At 36.4% G+C, this 18591-nt stretch overlaps 1 protein-coding gene and 1 long non-coding RNA gene across 8 annotated transcripts; both read left to right on the top strand.

The window, feature by feature from the left end:
- The first annotated feature begins 8891 nt into the window (after positions 1-8891).
- RPI2 (ribose-5-phosphate isomerase 2) lies at positions 8892-14501 on the top strand. Of its 7 annotated transcripts, none has more exons than XR_016112860.1 (4): positions 8898-10474; positions 11355-11512; positions 11671-11808; positions 13903-14501. XR_016112860.1 is itself a non-coding variant. In XM_088984203.1 (2 exons), exon 1 carries the CDS (start codon positions 9403-9405, stop codon positions 10207-10209), a length of 807 nt encoding a protein of 268 aa, XP_088840329.1. In that variant the 5' UTR covers positions 8925-9402; the 3' UTR covers positions 10210-10230; positions 13903-14501. The 7 variants fall into 7 exon arrangements, 2 of the variants coding, with proteins under 2 accessions (XP_088840329.1, XP_088840328.1); XR_016112863.1 differs by having other exon boundaries at positions 8925-10230; XR_016112862.1 differs by lacking the exon at positions 11671-11808 and having other exon boundaries at positions 8892-10230.
- Positions 14502-15851: 1350 nt separating this feature from the next.
- On the top strand, positions 15852-16770 carry LOC148855000 (uncharacterized). Its single transcript, XR_016112298.1, has 2 exons — positions 15852-16226; positions 16427-16770. It is a non-coding gene; the product is annotated as an uncharacterized LOC148855000 (long non-coding RNA).
- The last annotated feature ends 1821 nt before the right edge of the window (positions 16771-18591 follow it).

Below are 18591 nucleotides of genomic sequence, written 5' to 3'. Positions count from 1 at the left end.
ATAAAACAAAAATCACCCCAATTAGACAATTGACCACAAAGTTAAGTCCTCTAAAAGTTTTCAATACATTTTATATTGTAACCCATTACCCAATGACTAGATCAAAAGGGTCAATGGTTCAACTTCTTGGTCTTGACCAAATCAATGATTTTTTAACAAAATAGTTGGTTTTAGGAAACTTAGAATATACTAGAAATAAGGTTGAGTGATGGTTCAAATCGTTTAACCATCCGAGTCAACTACGAGTTGAAAACATTGAATAAAACATCATAAAAATTATAATCCATCTATATTCCTTTTGAAATAATAAAAATTAATAATCTAGTAAAAATAATTTATTAAATTACTTAAATAAGATAAAAATAATTAATAATAATAATAATAATAATAATAATTATTATTATTGATAAAGATAGTTTTATTAATATAATATGAAACAAATAAATTAATAAAATGTAATAAGATAAATTAAAAACTAATATCCATTTAAAATTAATACAAAATTATCTAACAATAGGGTAAATTAATATAATTAATTAAATTTAATAAGGAATAAAAAATTGTTAACATAAAATATAGTTTATTTAATTTAAAATCAATTGAAAATCTATTTAAGAATAGGGTAAATTATTAAAACCTCCTTGGATATTCTAACAATCCTTCGAACCTCCCCTATATATGTTTTGACCTTATCAAAAAACACCCATATTGTTTTGAAAAAAAAGGTGCAAATATTTTCCTTTCATTAGCATTTGAAATAAAAAATGTTGATGTAATGCATTAATTTTCTTTAAATATCATATTTACCCTTAACAAAATTTATTTAGAGATAATTACAAACAAAACAAATATTTTTACCTAAAAATAAAACAAAAATAATTACAAACCATAAAATTTTAAAAGTTAATAAACAAATTTGCATTAAGATACAAAAATAATACAAATTTGTCTAGAGCATTGGAAATTAGCCACTCTCACTAAAGTGCAACTTGAATTGTGACCAAATAAACTAGGCATAACCCAAAATAAATGCTTGTATTGGACTTAAATGAGCATCATTTAATTAAAAATGTCATAAAGCTCATTTCTTAAAATTTCTTCATAAAATCCATGCATGGCATGAGTCTTGACTAGTATATAAGTAAAAACTTAAAGAATGAAAGAAAGAAAGAGGAGGGGCGAGAGAGAGAGAGAGAGAGAGAGAGAGAGAGAGAGAGAGAGAGAGAGAGAAGTTAATGAGGAGAGGAAGAAGAAAGGGACAAGTGGAGGAAAGAGCAAGTTGTTGGTGTTAGAGGTGAGCATGGGCCAGTTTGGTTCAGTTCCATGGAAGAACTTGGAACATACCTTGTTGGGATTGGTTCCAAGTTTTTGGAACTGGAACCTACCCTGTGAATGTTGGTTTTGGCCTTGTGGTTCCGGGTTGGTTCTAGGCTCTACCCATGAAACCTATACTTTCTTTACCCCCCCCCCCCCTTCACAAAAAAGGCATGTTCTTTAAAATCTTGATTTTTAATAAATATAATATCTATACTATTATTAAAAGTACGAATGAGGGTGTGAAACTTTTTTTGACTAAAATGCCCATATTTGTGTATTTAGTCCATCTCTAATTATGAGGGTTGAAAATGTACTTTCAATTAATGCTTTTCACCTCATTTAATCCCCTCTGATTAAATCTTATATTTAAAGTATTAGCTCCCATTATCTCTTATTAAATCTTATATTTAAGTTATTTTTTAATGATAAATACTACTAAGTACTAATTAGATCTATATCCAATACTTTTAACAATATAAACCCATATATTTTAAAATTTACTTAGAAACAAAACCATTATTTATCCAAGTGATGACTAAGTAATTCAACCATTAGAATAAAATTGGTCAACCTATGAAGTCATAGTTAAATAAAAAAATTTTGATATTTTTGTTAATCAAATTAAGAAAGAGTATATTTAATCCATCCCTATTTATAAGGGTTAAAAATGCAATTTCAATTAATATCTTTCACCTTTTTTAATTCCCTCTCATTAAGTTTTATATTTAAGGTATTAACTCTCATTCTCTCTTATTAAATCATGTATTTAAGTTATTTTTTCACTAATAAATGCAACTAATTAGATCTATGTCCAATACTTTTAAAAATATAAACTCATATATTTTATAACTGACTCAAAAACAAAATCATTCTTTATCCAAGTAATGACCACTGTTTTAAAACACGGAGGCGTGATGCTAGGTGCTCCACTACCTAGAGGCGTGACCTTTTTTTCAGGCCCACACACTCGAGCTCAAGCCTAAAACACTAGGCTTGACATTTTTTTTCAGGTCGGGCTCGAGCTTTCTCAATAAAACCCAACTTGAGCTCGAACCTGACTTGATAATGTATCATATGATAAAAATATATTTTATGTAATATATATATATATAATATTTTTTCTTTATTATTCTTCTTCTCCTTTTTCAAGTAATAGTAAGCTCTTTCATTATTTTTTAGGTTTTGAGGTCTTTAATATAAATAAAACAAATTTTTATTGAATAAAAAGAAAAAAAATCTTTTTTCAATTTTCTGACTGAGCTCGGGCCCAGACTTTAGGCTTTATATAAGGGCTGGACTCGGGCTCAAGACTTAAGCCCAATGGTTGGGGTAAGCTTGAGCTCAGGCCTGAGTATATTCTTTTAATACAGAAGCAAAACCCAACCCGATCCATGAATGGGTCTAATTAGAATATTATTGCCAAACCCAATTTTGACTCGATAAAGTTTGAGAAGATGGCATGCGTGTTTTACATATGTTTTAAGAGTTAAAGAAAGGTGCATAAATACATATTTGTGACAAACCCAGTAAGATTTGTGTCTCGGATAAGATGGACTCCTCCCCGTATAGATGAATTTAAAATAAATTTTGATGCCTCAATGCAAAATGATGGTAGTTTGTTCCTCTGGATGTATTATATAAGGCCTCGGGTAAAATTCTAATGGCTAATGGGCCAAATTCGTCGGACCTCAATAACACTAGCGGAAATGTGGGTTGCCTTTTATGCTCATAAACTTGCCTTACAGGGTCCTCAAGCGCATTTCGTAATTGAAGGCGATCCGCTGAGAACTGTCAAAGCCCTCCAAGACAAATTCAAGCCTCACATGGAGATGCCACAGAATCCTTGAAGAGTGCAAGAGTATTGCCAAAACTTTCCATCGAGACAACTGTGCTGCTGACTGGTTGGTTGGGATGGGTCACCTTCGAAGCGAGATGTTTGTTCAAAACTCCCCAGGAGAGTTCAGTTTGATCTTTTTCTTGGATATTTTGGGAGGTTTTTCTTCTTTTCTTTTGTTGTTTTTTTTTTTATAAAAAAATAAAGAAATTTTCACTTTAATACCCTAAACTTTGCGAGGTAATATCAAGTTAGTATTTCAAATATGTCACTGTAGTTATCTAAACTTTTAAAAAGTATCATATTGATGGTTGCTGTTATTGAAAATGTCAAAACTATTCTTATAAAGACTTCAACCGTTAAATATATTAACAGTGACATACTGACAATAAAGACTTCAACCGTTAAATATATTAACAGTGAAATACTAACATATCACTTTATCACTTGTTGAGTGCCTTTGTTTTTACACCCTACATTTTGCCATATTTTAATTGTTTATCTTGTGAAGACATTGAAAAATTAATAAACAAATTGGGGCTAAGAAAGGTCACTAATTGATTCAACCATGTCGTGATCTGGTAAAAAATGTCAAGGAGATTTTGATCTAATCCAACGACTGAACAAAATTTACAGATTCTCAAGTTTTTAACATTCAGAGTAAAAAAAAAAAAAAACTCCGGGGCTTTTTCATTAGAATTCATGTCTCGTACCCACCTACATCATCTACTATAGCTGTACAAGAATTCCAAAGAATTTGGATCTCCTACACACGCCACCGGCCCGGCCCGGTCCCCGAACGGGCTTGAACAGGTATATAGGCCCATGGGTTTAATTTCGGGCCAAAAAGCCTGGCCCGTAATAAATTCGAGTCGAGCTCTGGATTTGTCAAAATAGCTCGGCCCGAGTCTGACCCGACCCGACCTATAAATAAACCTAAAAACCCTAGTTGAATACCCCTCTTTTTTTCACCTCTTTCCCTTATTTTTCCAACTAAATTTTTCTTCTCCACATCCTCTTTCCCTTCTTTATATATATATTTTTAATTTAAATAAATTTTGAATTTATATACTTTTTTAATGTAAATAAATTCTGATTTATATTGATTATTGAATAGGGAAATTTTCTAATTTTTTTATTAGGTTGGGCCAGGCTCGTGCTCGGGCCTAACATATTTCTATTAATGAAAAGTAAAAGCTCGACTCGAGCCAGGCCTGGCCCATGAACAGGTCTACCTAGAGGTGTAAAGGGGCCGCCCCCCACGCAAAATGCGAGTGAATAGTTTGGGGATCAGCCTATACGGCCCACGGCCTAAGCCCGTGTGAGTCCATGTCGTGCCTAAATCGGGCTATGGATCGAGTCAAATTTATTTTTGCTTATTTATTTAAAAAATAAAAAAAAAACATAAAATTTTAATTTTATGTGAATTTTAATATACACAATTGCTTATATATACAATAAATAAATAAATTAGTATAATAAAATTAAAAATAATTATTTATTTTATTAATATATTATATACTATATATATAATTATAATTTATATAGTATATTATATATTATATATAAATAGTATATATGTGTCGTGCTGGGCCATGCCAGGCCGAGTTGCAGACTTAAAACTCTAGGCCCAACATGGCGTGGATCATTGTGTCGGGCCTGGCATGGTCCACATGCTATCATGTCGGGCCAGGCCACGGGCAGTACAATCCGATTTACACCTCTACGACCGCTGTACTTTTAAAAACATCTCCCGATTTACATGTTCCCTTTCATTCAAAACCAAAGCTTTTGCATTCCCCGATCTCATATGTCAATCCAACCTCTTCTCTTCAATGTTATTATCCTCCTTAAAAAAAGGAAAATAATGAAAAAGAAAACGACTTCAACGGGCCATGGTTCAAACCGGCCCAAAACCAAAGTCCAAACCACCATCATTTAGGCTCTGTTTTGGTGTGTCTTTTCAGATAGTTTTTTGGTTGTTTATAAGCCGAAAAACCGATTTTCGGTCTATTTCCGTTTGACACGCAGAAAATCTAGTCACCAAAAGACGAAATGTCGAAAAAATACGACAAGCCCATTTTAGGTTGATTTCGGAAAGCTCTAAATAAAACTTTTCATGTCTTTAGTGTTTTATTCTCAAACGGAAAGACACACGACACACATATGACAAACATGTTTCGGGCTATTCAAATCTTTATACAAAAATTCAATGTATCTTCTAATTACCCATTGGAAAATACACGCCAAACGGACCCTTATTTTACTACTGTAGACGCCGATCCCCCTCTCTCTCGTGTCACCATTTCCAATGAAACACCAATGGACTATGGTTTTCCGGCCTATTAGTCAACATTCACCGGTCAGAACGAATCGTTTGACCCTGATGCCAGATGGCAACCCTCAACAAACACGTCACACGTATAGAAAAGATGGTTCGATCTCCGGTTCAGATAAACATTACGCTGCATTATAAAAAGTCAAAAGCCCTGTGGCGTACTGGCGCGTTATTCTGTTTGTATCAGAGTAAAGAGGGTAGGGGCCCACGCGTTATCAAGAGTTATTATGACATCAACGACAACTTCAACGGTTCAACCCCACAAAATACGATCAAGGATCAACCCCTCTTTTTTTCTTCCGACACATACACATTATCAACGGCTGTAATTTCAGATTTCTGAGGGGAGGGGGAGTACAGCCTAGTTACCATTCAGTTCACCCCTAAGTATAACTACTAATAGATTAGGGTAGACCGAATCCTATCCGTAAACTGATGTCAAATTCACGGATAGGATGCGATTTATAGAAAAAGTACTAGTAAACAGAGGCTGCAAATTAAATTTCGGGGATTGCTGTCCAAAAATCTCTAAATTTAAAAAAATAAAAAAGTGGTCGACTGGTCGGGACTCGAGAATACGCGGGGAATCGTATTGTATTTTGGATGCAGGCTCCGTGGGGCCCTCTACCCTCTAGTGTCGTAATCATTCTGGTCAATCGGGTCCCACCATCCCCCATCATCATTCTGGTCATGTGATGGGTTTGATCTCATCATTGGTGAACCAGGCCGTTAGCCCGTTAATTCGGTCGGAACCATTTAAAAATCAGATACGCAGTCATCTGTTTGGGTCACCGCTCCCTGGTTCAACCGCCTGGGCTAACAAGGGTTTGAACACACCGAGAGTCTGAGAAGAAGGTGAAGAAATAAAATAATGGATTCCCATTAACTGTTATTATTAAATCAAATATAAAAGCATATATTTTAAAAAGTGGATCTTTGTGGGAATCCAAGCCCATTAAAATATAGATACTGTGTAGGGTCGAATCTGGAATGGGGCCCACTCGATTTCAAGCCCTAAGCAACAGGGTTGTGATTACTGATTCCCCCGTTGACGCTTCTTACCAGTGAATTAATAAATAAATGTTGGGTTCATTTAATTTGTAGGGCTGTGAGTGGGCCTTTAATATGGTCCATTGAATTTAGTCCAAAACTCCATGTACGTGTTTGGTTAGGAAAAAGGGATTTTCAACAAATATTCTACAAATTCAACGGACAACAACCCCTCTTTTAGTCAACCACAAGTTCTGATTCCTCATTTACAAACAATCCATTGTTGGGTAGTGTTCGTTTGTATGGCTATATTCTATTTATACTTCAATGGGCTTAACACAGGCTGGCCCACTAGGTACAACAAGTTGGGTTGGGTTTAGAAAAAAAATGTCCAACCAAGTTCTTGGTTTTTTGCAAATAATCATACCATAATTTGTCATAGGGTTCATTCAAAACCTATTCCTAGCACAATTATTAATTATAGCCATAATATAAGTATCATTATTGGGTTGAGTTGAGAATGCTTCAAAAATCAAAACCCATGATGATTCATGCACAGCCACAGACCTTAAGCCCACGAATCAATCCCATTTGACACTAATTAAATGATGGACCCCCTTTTGTTGACTAATCGCATAAAGTATTAAACCATGCATAACGAGTCAAGATTAACCCTACAAAGTGCATTTCAAAAGCAAGGATAACGAAGTGGATGCGTGGAGCTTGCCACGTCAGGTGAGAATGAATGATATAGACAAAAAATTTAAACCTTTTGCCACGTAAGCCGCCACTTGTAATAGTCAATGGGCCATTTCTCATTTCATCTCTATCCTCTCGCTAGGAATCAAATCCTTGCACTCAATCTTATCTTCTTGTTGCAAAGAACGAGAAAGGAAATGAAATCGTTATTTGTCTACGACACAAAAAACCTCCTTTTCTGATAATCATAAAAATCTCCCCTATAATTTCATTTTATCAAAAGTCTCCCCACTTCCTCCTCACAGGTTCTCTGAAGATTTATTTATTTGGATGTTTATTTTTCAAGTCATTCAACTGTTCCAATAGGTTTTACCTTCAGATTCCACAATGATGCCATTTCAGACTTTTGTAGCTTCAAATCCCCTCTCCATGCCATGCCAGGCATCTCTTCCTCTTCTCTCTCCAACTTTAATGGCTGAAATCGCAAAACCTGAGAAGACCAAAACCAAGAAGATTAACTCCTATTTCCCGTTTTGCTTTAGGTTCAAAGGTCGAGTCTTCGACCCCAACTGACATGAAACCTGACAGTCGTGATGGTGGTCAAAGAAGAAAGTGCTGGCTCTCCTGGTCAAATCGCTCATTAGCTTCAACTTTCTTCAAACATTATTATTTTCTGATCTCTCCATTATCTAATCTAACCATATTACCCTGAATCTAAAAAAGGCAAGCAGCCAGGATGAGAGCAGTGTCGATGCTCTTTAATGGCAGCCTCGTATTGGCGGTGAATTAGTTGCTTAATTCCCCCCGAGACCAGCATAGAGAAGCTTATTTTCCTTTTATTCGCCCGCTTGTCCAAACTATCAATACAATGGAGCTATGGTGGTGATATAAAGCACTAACAAGAGAAGGGGGAAGAAAACGGAGATGAGGGAGGGTGCAAATAACGTATGGTTGGAAGCCTAGAGATGAGGGAGGGTGCTTCACTAAAGACCACGTTATGTTTTTCGTGAGGAGCATCTACGGCAAAAAATTTTGGTGGCGATGGGTTTCTTCATTGGGAATGCATGAAATGGTAAAAGGGTAAAAGGGTTGGGTCGGTTTATTAGCATTTTTCTAACCGATCCAATCTGTTTATCTAGAAATGAAATCGAAATCGATCTAGTACTAAGTAAAACTGATATGGTCGGTTTGAATCAATCTGGGTCGATTTTGTGAATGATTCTCTCGGTATAAATGGTAAAAGATTCAAGTCTAAGAAAGCAAGGGCTGTATGCCTGAAAATTAAAAATGATTTGATAGATTAAAATTGATATTTTATATATCAGAAATTTTATATATAATATGTATATTTCTAAAATAAAACTGAAATATATCATATATCATATATAATATCTAAAATATATTATATATAATATATATCTAAGTCGGTTTGGGTCGGTTTTCACACACATGAAAACTAAAACTGAATCGAATCATATTTTAGTAACCCAAAACCTGGATTGGTCGGTTTGGGTTTTGTTATGAACCGCCCTACATGAAATCGTAAAAGGGTAAAATGGGTAAAAATAATATATTTTACCCAAAACTTAACAAGGATTTCGGTAGAATATCTTGATGTATCTTTTATTTTTGACTCCCGTGCCTGACCGTGAGTTCACAAAATCCGTCGTTTTTGGAAAGCTTTGAAATGAGCGACGAAACGCAAAAGAAAACAGAAACGACCCTAGAAAATAGTTCAATGAAAGAAAGCAAACAAACGAATCCTCTCAGAAAAACCCTCTTCCTTTTCTTCTCCACTCCTTTCCCTCCAGATTCTCTGCATCAAAAGGGTCCAGACTCCAGATAACTATCTCTCAATAATGTCGTCTTAAATCTTCTTTTCTATTTATTTCTTTTTTCTATTTCTTCTCTCCCCAAATCTTCCCCTTTTTCAAGAAATCGAATAAAGGAGTGGTTCACGTTATCTCTGCTGCTTTTATCTCCATCTTTCTTCCTATAAATACTCTCCCGGAATCCCCATTTGATATCTGTGTTTATCTCTCTATCTCCTTCGCCTCCCATTTCGAAGTCGAAGGTTCCTCACCAAACGTCCATGGAGGTTGGCATTTGACGAAGCGATCTCTGTTTTGTTTCTTTTGCTATCTATTATTATTCCAGACAGACGTAAGAGGAGTCTAATCGAAACCCTAGATTGCATTTAAGTTCGTCGCCTATATCTAGCGATATGGCGATTGCTTTTCCTCCTCGTATCGTCTGCTCTGAGAAATCAACGATAGAGAAAGCCGTCATGGTGTCGCCTTCATCTCCTGTTCCTCCGGTCATTTTGACTCAAGATGTGCTGAAGAAAATCGCTGCATATAAAGCCGTCGAGTATGTCGAGTCCGGGATGGTTCTGGGGTTGGGAACAGGTTCGACAGCTTGGTTTGCCGTGAACCGGATAGGCGAGCTTCTGCAACAGGGGAAGCTCAAGAACATTGTGGGGATACCCACTTCGAAGAAAACGCACGAGCAGGCGCTTTCGTTGGGAATACCTCTCTCCGACCTTGATAAGCATCCGGTGCTTGATCTTGCGATTGACGGTGCCGACGAGGTGGATCCCTATCTCAATCTCGTTAAGGGCCGAGGTGGGTCTTTGCTCAGGGAGAAGATGGTCGAAGGCGCATGCCGGAAGTTCGTTGTTATCGTCGATGAATCGAAGCTAGTTGATCATTTGGGAGGTAGCGGTCTTGCCATGCCGGTTGAGATTGTTCCCTTTTGCTGGAAATTCACAGCCTACCGGTTGCAGAGGTTGTTTGAGTACGCCGGTTGTGTCGCCAAGCTCAGGACATGTGGGGAAAACGGCGAGCCCTTCGTCACGGACAATGCGAACTATATCGTGGATTTGTATTTTAAGAAAGATATTGGGGATTTGAAGGTTGCTAGCGATTCAATTCTGCGACTTGCGGGTGTTGTCGAGCATGGAATGTTTCTTGACATGGCCACCACTGTTATCATCGCCGGCGAGCTTGGAGTCACCGTGAAGAACAAATAGATGCTTTGAAGAGGGGCCTAGGTAGTTTTACTGATCACAATCTTAGAGGTTAGCTAACTTATATATGAATCTTCAGAAAGTTTGTTGTTGCGAATTACTGTAATGGGAGGAGGGTGTTATTTTTCCCAGTATCAATCGAAATAAGTACTGGACTGTGAGACCTACTTGGTTGACAATGTTGAGGAGTTGGAGGTCTCCTTAAATGGTGGGAAGACCAATCTTTCTATGTTCTAGCCGTCTTCTCTTCACCAGAAATTTTTGACTGGTAGGATGTTCCTATTCTTTTTGCTGATTATAAGATGGAACGGATTTTTCAGTCTGTTTTGTCTCTCCTTTGCTTTCAGTCTTTCTATTACTTGATACCATGGATTTGGAACACTGTAACTAAAAAAAATCATTGTTCTGCTGAAACTAGCAGATTGTTGCAGCATCTTAACCATATGAATTGTTATGGGTTCATAGGATTTACTTGACAAAAGGCTATTCCTTTGGTTTTTTTTTCTCCTTAAATTAAATTTACTTCCAAACAAACAAGAACTAATTATTCTTGGGAATTGTCAGAATGTATGCATCTCCTTTATAATTAAAATATTCTTTGTCAGTTTTGTTGAAGCATTAAAATGATATGCTCTTCATTGCTTTCTCTGCTTGTGAATATGTTTGTATGTTTCAAACTGATTTTCGTTCTATTTGTTTTCTTGGTTCGAATCTGCTTGGTTCTTACACTTGTTAATTTGTTGTGAAAGTAATATTTCATGGGAAGGAAGGACTGTGCCCTGTGGTAAGTGGTATTGGAAAGCTGTGGGTGTTTTTCATAATTCTCAATTGCAGTGCTAATTATCTCATGAGCTTGGAGTCATCGTTCTGGAGGCATAGTGGGATCCATTGAAAAAACATACTACAGGAAAAAAGTTGAGCATGGTTTTTCATGGGTCCCACCTTGTCTGTAGGGCGCAGAAATCCAAGAGTTGCACAGACTTGCTATTTTACAAGCATCCCCCCCCCTCCCCCCCACCCCAATTTCATAACTTGTTTGGTATGGATTCTATTCTATAAAGCAGTCATTGTAGTGATCTTTCTAGGGTAAGTGACATGCAACATACTGTCAATATGTCTGTTTTAATAATCTGACTTCCTTTTTGAAGGTTATGGGGTTCTTTGCGTAGAAACATATGTTGATATCACTCTGGATCTTATTCCCTTGTCATGCTGACACTTCAGAACAGAGTTCATGAGTTGTAACCATGTCCGACACTTCTAACTCTGTAAATTTCTCATCCAAAACCAGAACAAAAGGGGTCTAGTAAGTACTTACGAATTTACTACAACCATGAGTTTATTACTTTCTGTCCATAGTTCATACCACTAACTAATTTGCTTTGAAATCGTCTTAAGTTGGGGTAGTATGTTTATCTGAGTTTATGACACCCATCCTCACTCCAAATCCATCATGAATTTTAGGGTGTATTCCGCTTGATGATCAAATGTTGATATTGGTTTCTAGTTAAACTTTCTCAACAGAAAGCACATCTCAGTTCTCTCAAAGCAGTGATTTTTCCTTGTTTACTGCTGCAGCTATGTAACGCTATACAGTTTATGGTAATAATGAACTTATACTTTGTTTGAAACCTAGAGTTCTGCCTGAATGTATGCTCTTACACAATAATAAGATATTGCCAATTGAGTGCTCTTGCACTAGTGATTTGGTCTTGCGGCAATTTGCCCACACTCTTTAGAATTAATTCTAATATAAATTTACTGCAAATATAACATGCAATATTGAAACATTTGTTTGTTATCCATCAAAGAAAAAACATTTGTTTATTATCCATAAAAGAAACATTTGTTTGTTATCATGATCTTCTTCTTCTTCTTCCATGTTTATAATCTGCAGAATGCAATTTTGTGTCAATGTGATAAAATTTGCAGCGGTCAAAGTTCCTTCTCCCTTCAAACCAGAAACTGCAGCTCTCTTTTATTTCATCCATCAAACAATCCAAACCCTCACCCAAGCCTTTATATTTCCTCTAACCCACACCTCACCCAGACTCTTCTTCCTTCTCTAATAGGCCATCTACCCCGCAGGCTTTTCTTTTACAGTTTTAGGCCTTTAGCAAACCCCTCAAAGCCTTCCTTATCTTAACAGAGGAATTAGAAATTTTGACTTGATGAAAGAACAATAAATGATGGGGGAGTTTTGAATCTTCCTTTACTGGTGCTACGTCTGTAATTTTTATCAACAAATCTATCTTGGGATTCTCAATTGTTTTATTCATGCTAAAAGAAAATCTCTTAATTTTGTCATGGACTCATGGGGACCATGAGTTTGATTTCTTATAATCCTATTTATTGATTGGAGACATTTGCCGCCATCGTCCATTTTCTCTCATCTTTTCTTTTTTCTTGGCTGGGTAGTGGGTAACGCTCATCTGTGGATATATAATCTACTAAATATAAAATATTAAAATCTCTCATCCGAACAAAAAAAATCCTACACATATCCAAAACTGCCCTGTATAATAAAGTAGTCTAAGAACCTCTGAGTCTATGTTATATCAGAACTCCGAAGAGAAATGGTTAACAAGGGGAAATTTCAATATAGGTGATGTTTGGTTTCGTGCACCTTTATTGAAAAATGTTGCCACATCAGTGTCACACCGTTCTAACATCCTTTTTCCATCTTTGCATTGGAATATCTCCTCAATGAAATAAAGCACACAAATGGAGATATTCTCAATGCAAAGCAGATCTCGAATCGATTTTGCCATGACTAAAGCTGAATTCCATTGTTTGGTTGTTTCACCATTTATTAAATAAATGCTAAGAAATTAAAATACTTTGATTTTTGTACATGGGGCATTTGGAAAAACATTAAATTTTTATTTTCCTTATTATTTTAACAATTTTTGAAACAAAATGTTGATGTGACATGTTTTTATGGGTGTTAATTTGAGGTGGAAAGCAAAAAATGTTTAAAGTGAAAAACATTTAAAGTAAGATAGTACAGATAGTTTAAACCAATAGAATCAAGCATATAGCTAGAGGAAATGCAAAGAAGATTCAGGTTGAAATATTTGAGATATATTTTTTTGGCCCTATTTGTGATGAAAAGAAAGTCCAATTAGGTCTGTAAACAGATCGAATTTGAATAAAATCAGGCTAAATTTGAATTCGAAACCGATTATGAACACTAATATTCGAATTCGATTTGACATCCGATGGATATCAAATATTTTAGCTCGAATTCGATTTTGATTATCAAATCAAATATTCGATTCGATTCAAATTCGATCGATGGCAATGGTGGCTGGTGATGATGGCAGTGGTGGTTGGTGAGGCGGTGATGTTGGATTGTTGGCACTCTCGTAGTATTAGCTTGGGTTGTAGTCTTAGGGCCTTGTTGTTTCCTCTTAACTCTTTATCTCTTAAGAGGAATCTTTTAACTTTAAGAGAAAATTGGTTGTTCATTTTCTCTTACCTCTTATCTCTTATCTTTTAAAGTGCAATTATACAATTTTTTGTTTTCCAACGATACCCCCCAAAAGACAAAAACTCTCATATATGGGGTCAAAATGAATATTTGATATTTCTAGAATTTTGAATTAAGAATAATATTCTTTGCATTCATAGTTTAGATGAAAGAAAAGTTCAACAATACCAATATATTTCTTAATGTAATTATTACACTTTCAGATGTCAAACTTCAGAGCAAACGAATAGGCCCTTAGAGACAAGATTATTATTACTGAAGATGGCAGCGCAACAAAGGAGGGATAGAAGAGAAGATGATGGTTGTCATTAGTGATGGTGGTTGCCATTGAGACTACTGTCACTTGATCGCTGTTACTGACGTTGTTTTTGGTGATGGTGGTTGCTCAGGTGGCCGCGATGCTTAATCGAGATTTGAAAGAGGAGAAGATGATTAGATGAGATATGAGAGAGAACCGAGGAGAGGCAGAGGATGAGGGGCGGTGGCCAGTGATTGGTACTCGACCATCAAGTTGCAAATGTGGCCAGTGTGGTGGCTCGGGCGGTGGTGGCAAAGGGAGGGTTAGGGTTTAGTTTGAAAGGAGATGGAGACTTGGAGAGAGATATAGAGGTTCAAATGTTTCATGTTTGCTTGATTCAAGGCAAAATGAGAAAGGAGATTCGAAAACGGAGAATCTCAAGTTTTTTATTTATATTTTTAACCTTCTTTATATATAAATATATGTGTGTGTGTGTTGATGTATATATATCGGTTCAGATATTTATTGGATCGGATTAATACATATCTAAATTCGATTCGATAATTTAATTGGTAAGAAATTATTATTCGAATTCAACTGAATATTCAATTTGAATTATCCAAATTTGATTCAAATGTATCAAATTTTGAATTAAAATTTGGATTTTCGAATACCGTTTCCATGCCTAAGTCCAATTGATTTGTCAACAATACTAGTGTCCCATCCGTTCTTCCACTTCTGTGTCAGTGGTCCACCAGAATGGGCTTTGATGGGTCAATCTCAATTACGTAGCTTAAATGTGCTGGGCCTTGGTATGAATTGGCCCAACCTGACCTTTACGCAATCCTGTTTACAAAATATGGCTTGCTTTCCCAAATGTTTGGAGGGTCTTTGGCAGGGACGGTTGTTTTTCACAATGCACCAGCAGAAACCCCAATGTCCTTAAAATTATGCATCCTTTCCATCAAAAACGTGTTTGGTTGATAACTTGATATACAATACACGCCGATTAGGCATTTAAAATGCTTTATTTTTTTATTATTAAAAAATGTAATTACCCGAAGACCTATTCTGCTTTTTTACTTTATAATATATTGCATCAGAATCAGAGTGGTGATTCAAGAAATGTTAGAAATGGCTATTTGAGAATTATAACCTCTTTCTGCCTGAAATTTTAGGTGAATCGGTCAGCATTTATACATGAATTGGTATTATTTCCTAACGCAACCATGGATCAGAGTTTGCCATGAAAACGGACTGTTTTCTACCGTAACCACACTTTATTATTGGACTTAACATTCCGCAGTTGGTTCGCTTTGGGCTCAACTCTAGCCCAACCCAATATGTTCGAAGTACTTCGAACCTCTATCCAATGTTTAAAATATCGATACACCGGTATAGGTGTATCGAGTGAATTGATACGTTTTTCATGTTTTTTTCGCAATTGGTTTAGGTCTCCTCTATCCCCTGAATCGGTCAGACTTTCGATACACCCACTGTAGGAGCGTATCGGAAGGGTCCCAGAATGTTACGTATCGGCTAATACGGGCCTGAAATGTAACGTATCGGGCCGATATGGACTGATACACCCACTGTTTTCTTAAAAAACATTTTGTAATGTTTTCTATTTGACACCATCGCTGTAGCTGCCACATAGGCATTTTTCATTTCATGTCAGCATAGTGTTGCTAGCAATAGTAGGAAAAACATGAAAACATCAAAAAAGGCATTTTTTTATACCATACTTTTCCTGATTTCTAAGGCGGGAAACGTTTTTCAAAAAAATGGTTAACTAAACAGCAGAAATTTCTCCAAAAAAATGGATTTATGATGTGCCATTTTAGCATTTTCTGAAGAAACAACATTGATGCCAAACACCTATTAAGCAAAAGGAGGTTGTTAATGGAATATGGGGAAGAAACTGAATTTTTCATAAAAGGTTTACTCCCATTTTTAGGAAAACAATTTGATTGATTAATTTCGGCTGCGTTTGTTTGGGGTGGAAAATTGAACCGGGGTAAACTTTACACCCCGGTTCGATTTTACACATGTTCGGTAAGCATGTAATTTTACACTGAAAATCAGTGTAAAACTCCACCTCCATTTTTCTTTACACCGATAATCGGTGTAAATTATACATCGAAATTATCGATGTAAAACTCATCGGTTCTATCATCGAGGTAAACTCCTCTCACTCTACCCTGGCTATCTCGCGTGTCTCTCTCCTCCGTTCTTCGTCTACTCCGTTAGCTCTCTCGCCGGTGCCACTGCTACTTCGCCGAACATCCAGTAATCTCACTCACTCACTCTATCTCTCTTTCACCCCTCTCAGTTCTCCCTCTTACACTCTCTCTCACCCCTCTCGGATGTCCCTCTCACTCACTCTCTCTCTCTTTCACCCCTCTCAGTTCTCCCTCTCACTCACACTCTCTCGTTCTCTCGCCCCCCTCTCGAATCTCCCTCTCATTGATCTACTCTCTGTATTGCAGATCCCAGCCTATATTCAAGGGAAATCAATCACAGCTCTTGCAGTGCAGGTATTGTCTTCACTGGAAGAGCCAGAAAGATATTAATATTAATATTATTTTATTTTCTTCTCCCTCCCTGTTGATTTCTATGTTCTATCATTCCTAGGGTAGATCTGGTGCTCGATCCGCGTGTGGTTTTTGTTGGATTTGTAGTGTGTTATTCATTTCATTATTTTGTATGTATATAGCGTTACTCTGCTGGTTTTCCTGGTTCTGGTTTGAAGTCTATTTAATATGTTGGGGAGTTGAATGATGTTGCATAGTACGGATATATAGATTTCTGCACCAACTCTATAGATTCCATTTTAATATGTTGGGTTTTTTATTACAAGGCTTCTGGGGAGAATGGGGTTGTTCTCGAGTGACAAGACTTAGTAGAAAATGGATGTAATTTCTCCCTCAACTAGATCCTACCAAACTCACTTCCTAATTGTTCAATTTCTACCTGAATCTGGGCTACTCACACCAGCTGTGTGATTAAGGGTTTTTTGCAATAAACGCTTAGGGGCTGGAGTTCCTTTGATTCTTGGTTGGTGAAGTCAATTAGTTGCATGTGAACATCTCTTGTTTCTTGTTGTTTTGCATTTTTTTTTCATTTTCTACTCAATTGTATCATTCTTTATAGGACCTTTAGCTATTTATAGCACTATGGATTCATTATATACACAGAGAATAGCAGAGTCAACCTTTAAACAAATGAATTATATCACATCAACATATATTGTTTTTACAGCCTTTTGAAGTATATAGATTTCTTAATTCGTTGTAGGTTTACATAATGCATGTTAATGGATCGACTTGTATGTTTGAATGATAGGGTTGTTTACCCTCCCTTTTGAAGGAGATTCACTTGCCTCTTGGCTAGATTAATTGAATGTTGGATAGATGCTATTTAAATCATCAACTTAATGCCAATCTTCACCACCTTTTGGTCAAAATGTGAATTGAAATGGGGTATTAATTAATTGTACAAATCTTGAAATATATAGATTGTGTTTGCAAATAAAGCTAATGTTGTTGGTGAAATTTTCATATAAAATTAATATTTTGATTTAGGTTAAGATGCATGTTTCATTTGGTTAGAGGTTGGCTTCTTTTTCTGGTTGGCTTTGGAACATGAAGCCACAATTTGGAGTTATTTGACATGGGTTTATGGATTTGGAACCACAAATCTCATTGTTCTAGGACCATAGATAAGGGTTCTTTGAACACTAGGAATTCTAGTTTTCTTAGCCCGGAAAAATAGTTGTCAAGGCGGCAAGGTGGCCATGGTTGGTTGCCTTGCTTAAGTGCCTAGCTATATTGAGTCCAATTTAGAGTAGGCTTGTCATGTTTCAGTAAGCCTCAGTGATATATTGAGTCCCAAGGTCGGGATTTTGCTGCTATAAACAGCTATCCTCAGAGTAGGCTTCTTTTTCCTAAACATTCAGGATCTACAGCCACAAGATTATCTTCCCAAAGCAGCAATAGTGCAAAGGAGTATTCTGGTTAGCAAGGTGTGCTGATATGACCCAGACAACAAGAAGCTACCTTAGGAGGTCTTAATGCCAAATAACCACTCCTAGACAGGTCTCTATCCAAAGCACTTGCTGTTTAGAGAGAGGGGTCGGGGTACCAAGTTCAAATTGTACTGATTAAGCTTAAGACTGAAAAGATCTGTTTGGTTCATTTATCACTTATCATCACATTTTTTTTTTTTTAACATTGATGGAGATAATCAGGTGATGAACAACAATCATGCTTCTAAAAATAAGAAAAAAAATTGAGAATACCCTCTCCTATTTGAACTAAGGACTGATCGGTCCTCCTACGGCTAGTGTACAAATTGGACTTATGTTTTTTGTAGGAGACTAGATTGACATGAGACCCTCGGGAGAGGAAAGGTACATGGGCTATTCTACCATCCTGGAAACTCAATTGATTCATTGATTCCCTATGAGAGTGAGTCAGCTTCTGATAGAAACCTAGTGTTGCAATGCTGATTTGAAATCAAACCCCAAATGAGGGAAGTGTACAAGGCTGGTATAAACCTGGGTTCCAAATCTGATGACAAAAAGAGGGGTACCGAACCTCAAAAGGATCTTCAACAACCTCGAAACCAGAACCTGTTCGGTTGACTTTGAGGA

Source organism: Nelumbo lutea, chromosome 4 (assembly GCF_056320005.1).
Source record: "Nelumbo lutea isolate HS-2025 chromosome 4, American lotus-T2T, whole genome shotgun sequence".
Classification (NCBI taxonomy): Eukaryota; Viridiplantae; Streptophyta; class Magnoliopsida; order Proteales; family Nelumbonaceae; genus Nelumbo; species Nelumbo lutea.
Note: the sequence above shows the minus strand (reverse complement) of the source record. Positions and strands in the feature narration are given on the sequence as shown.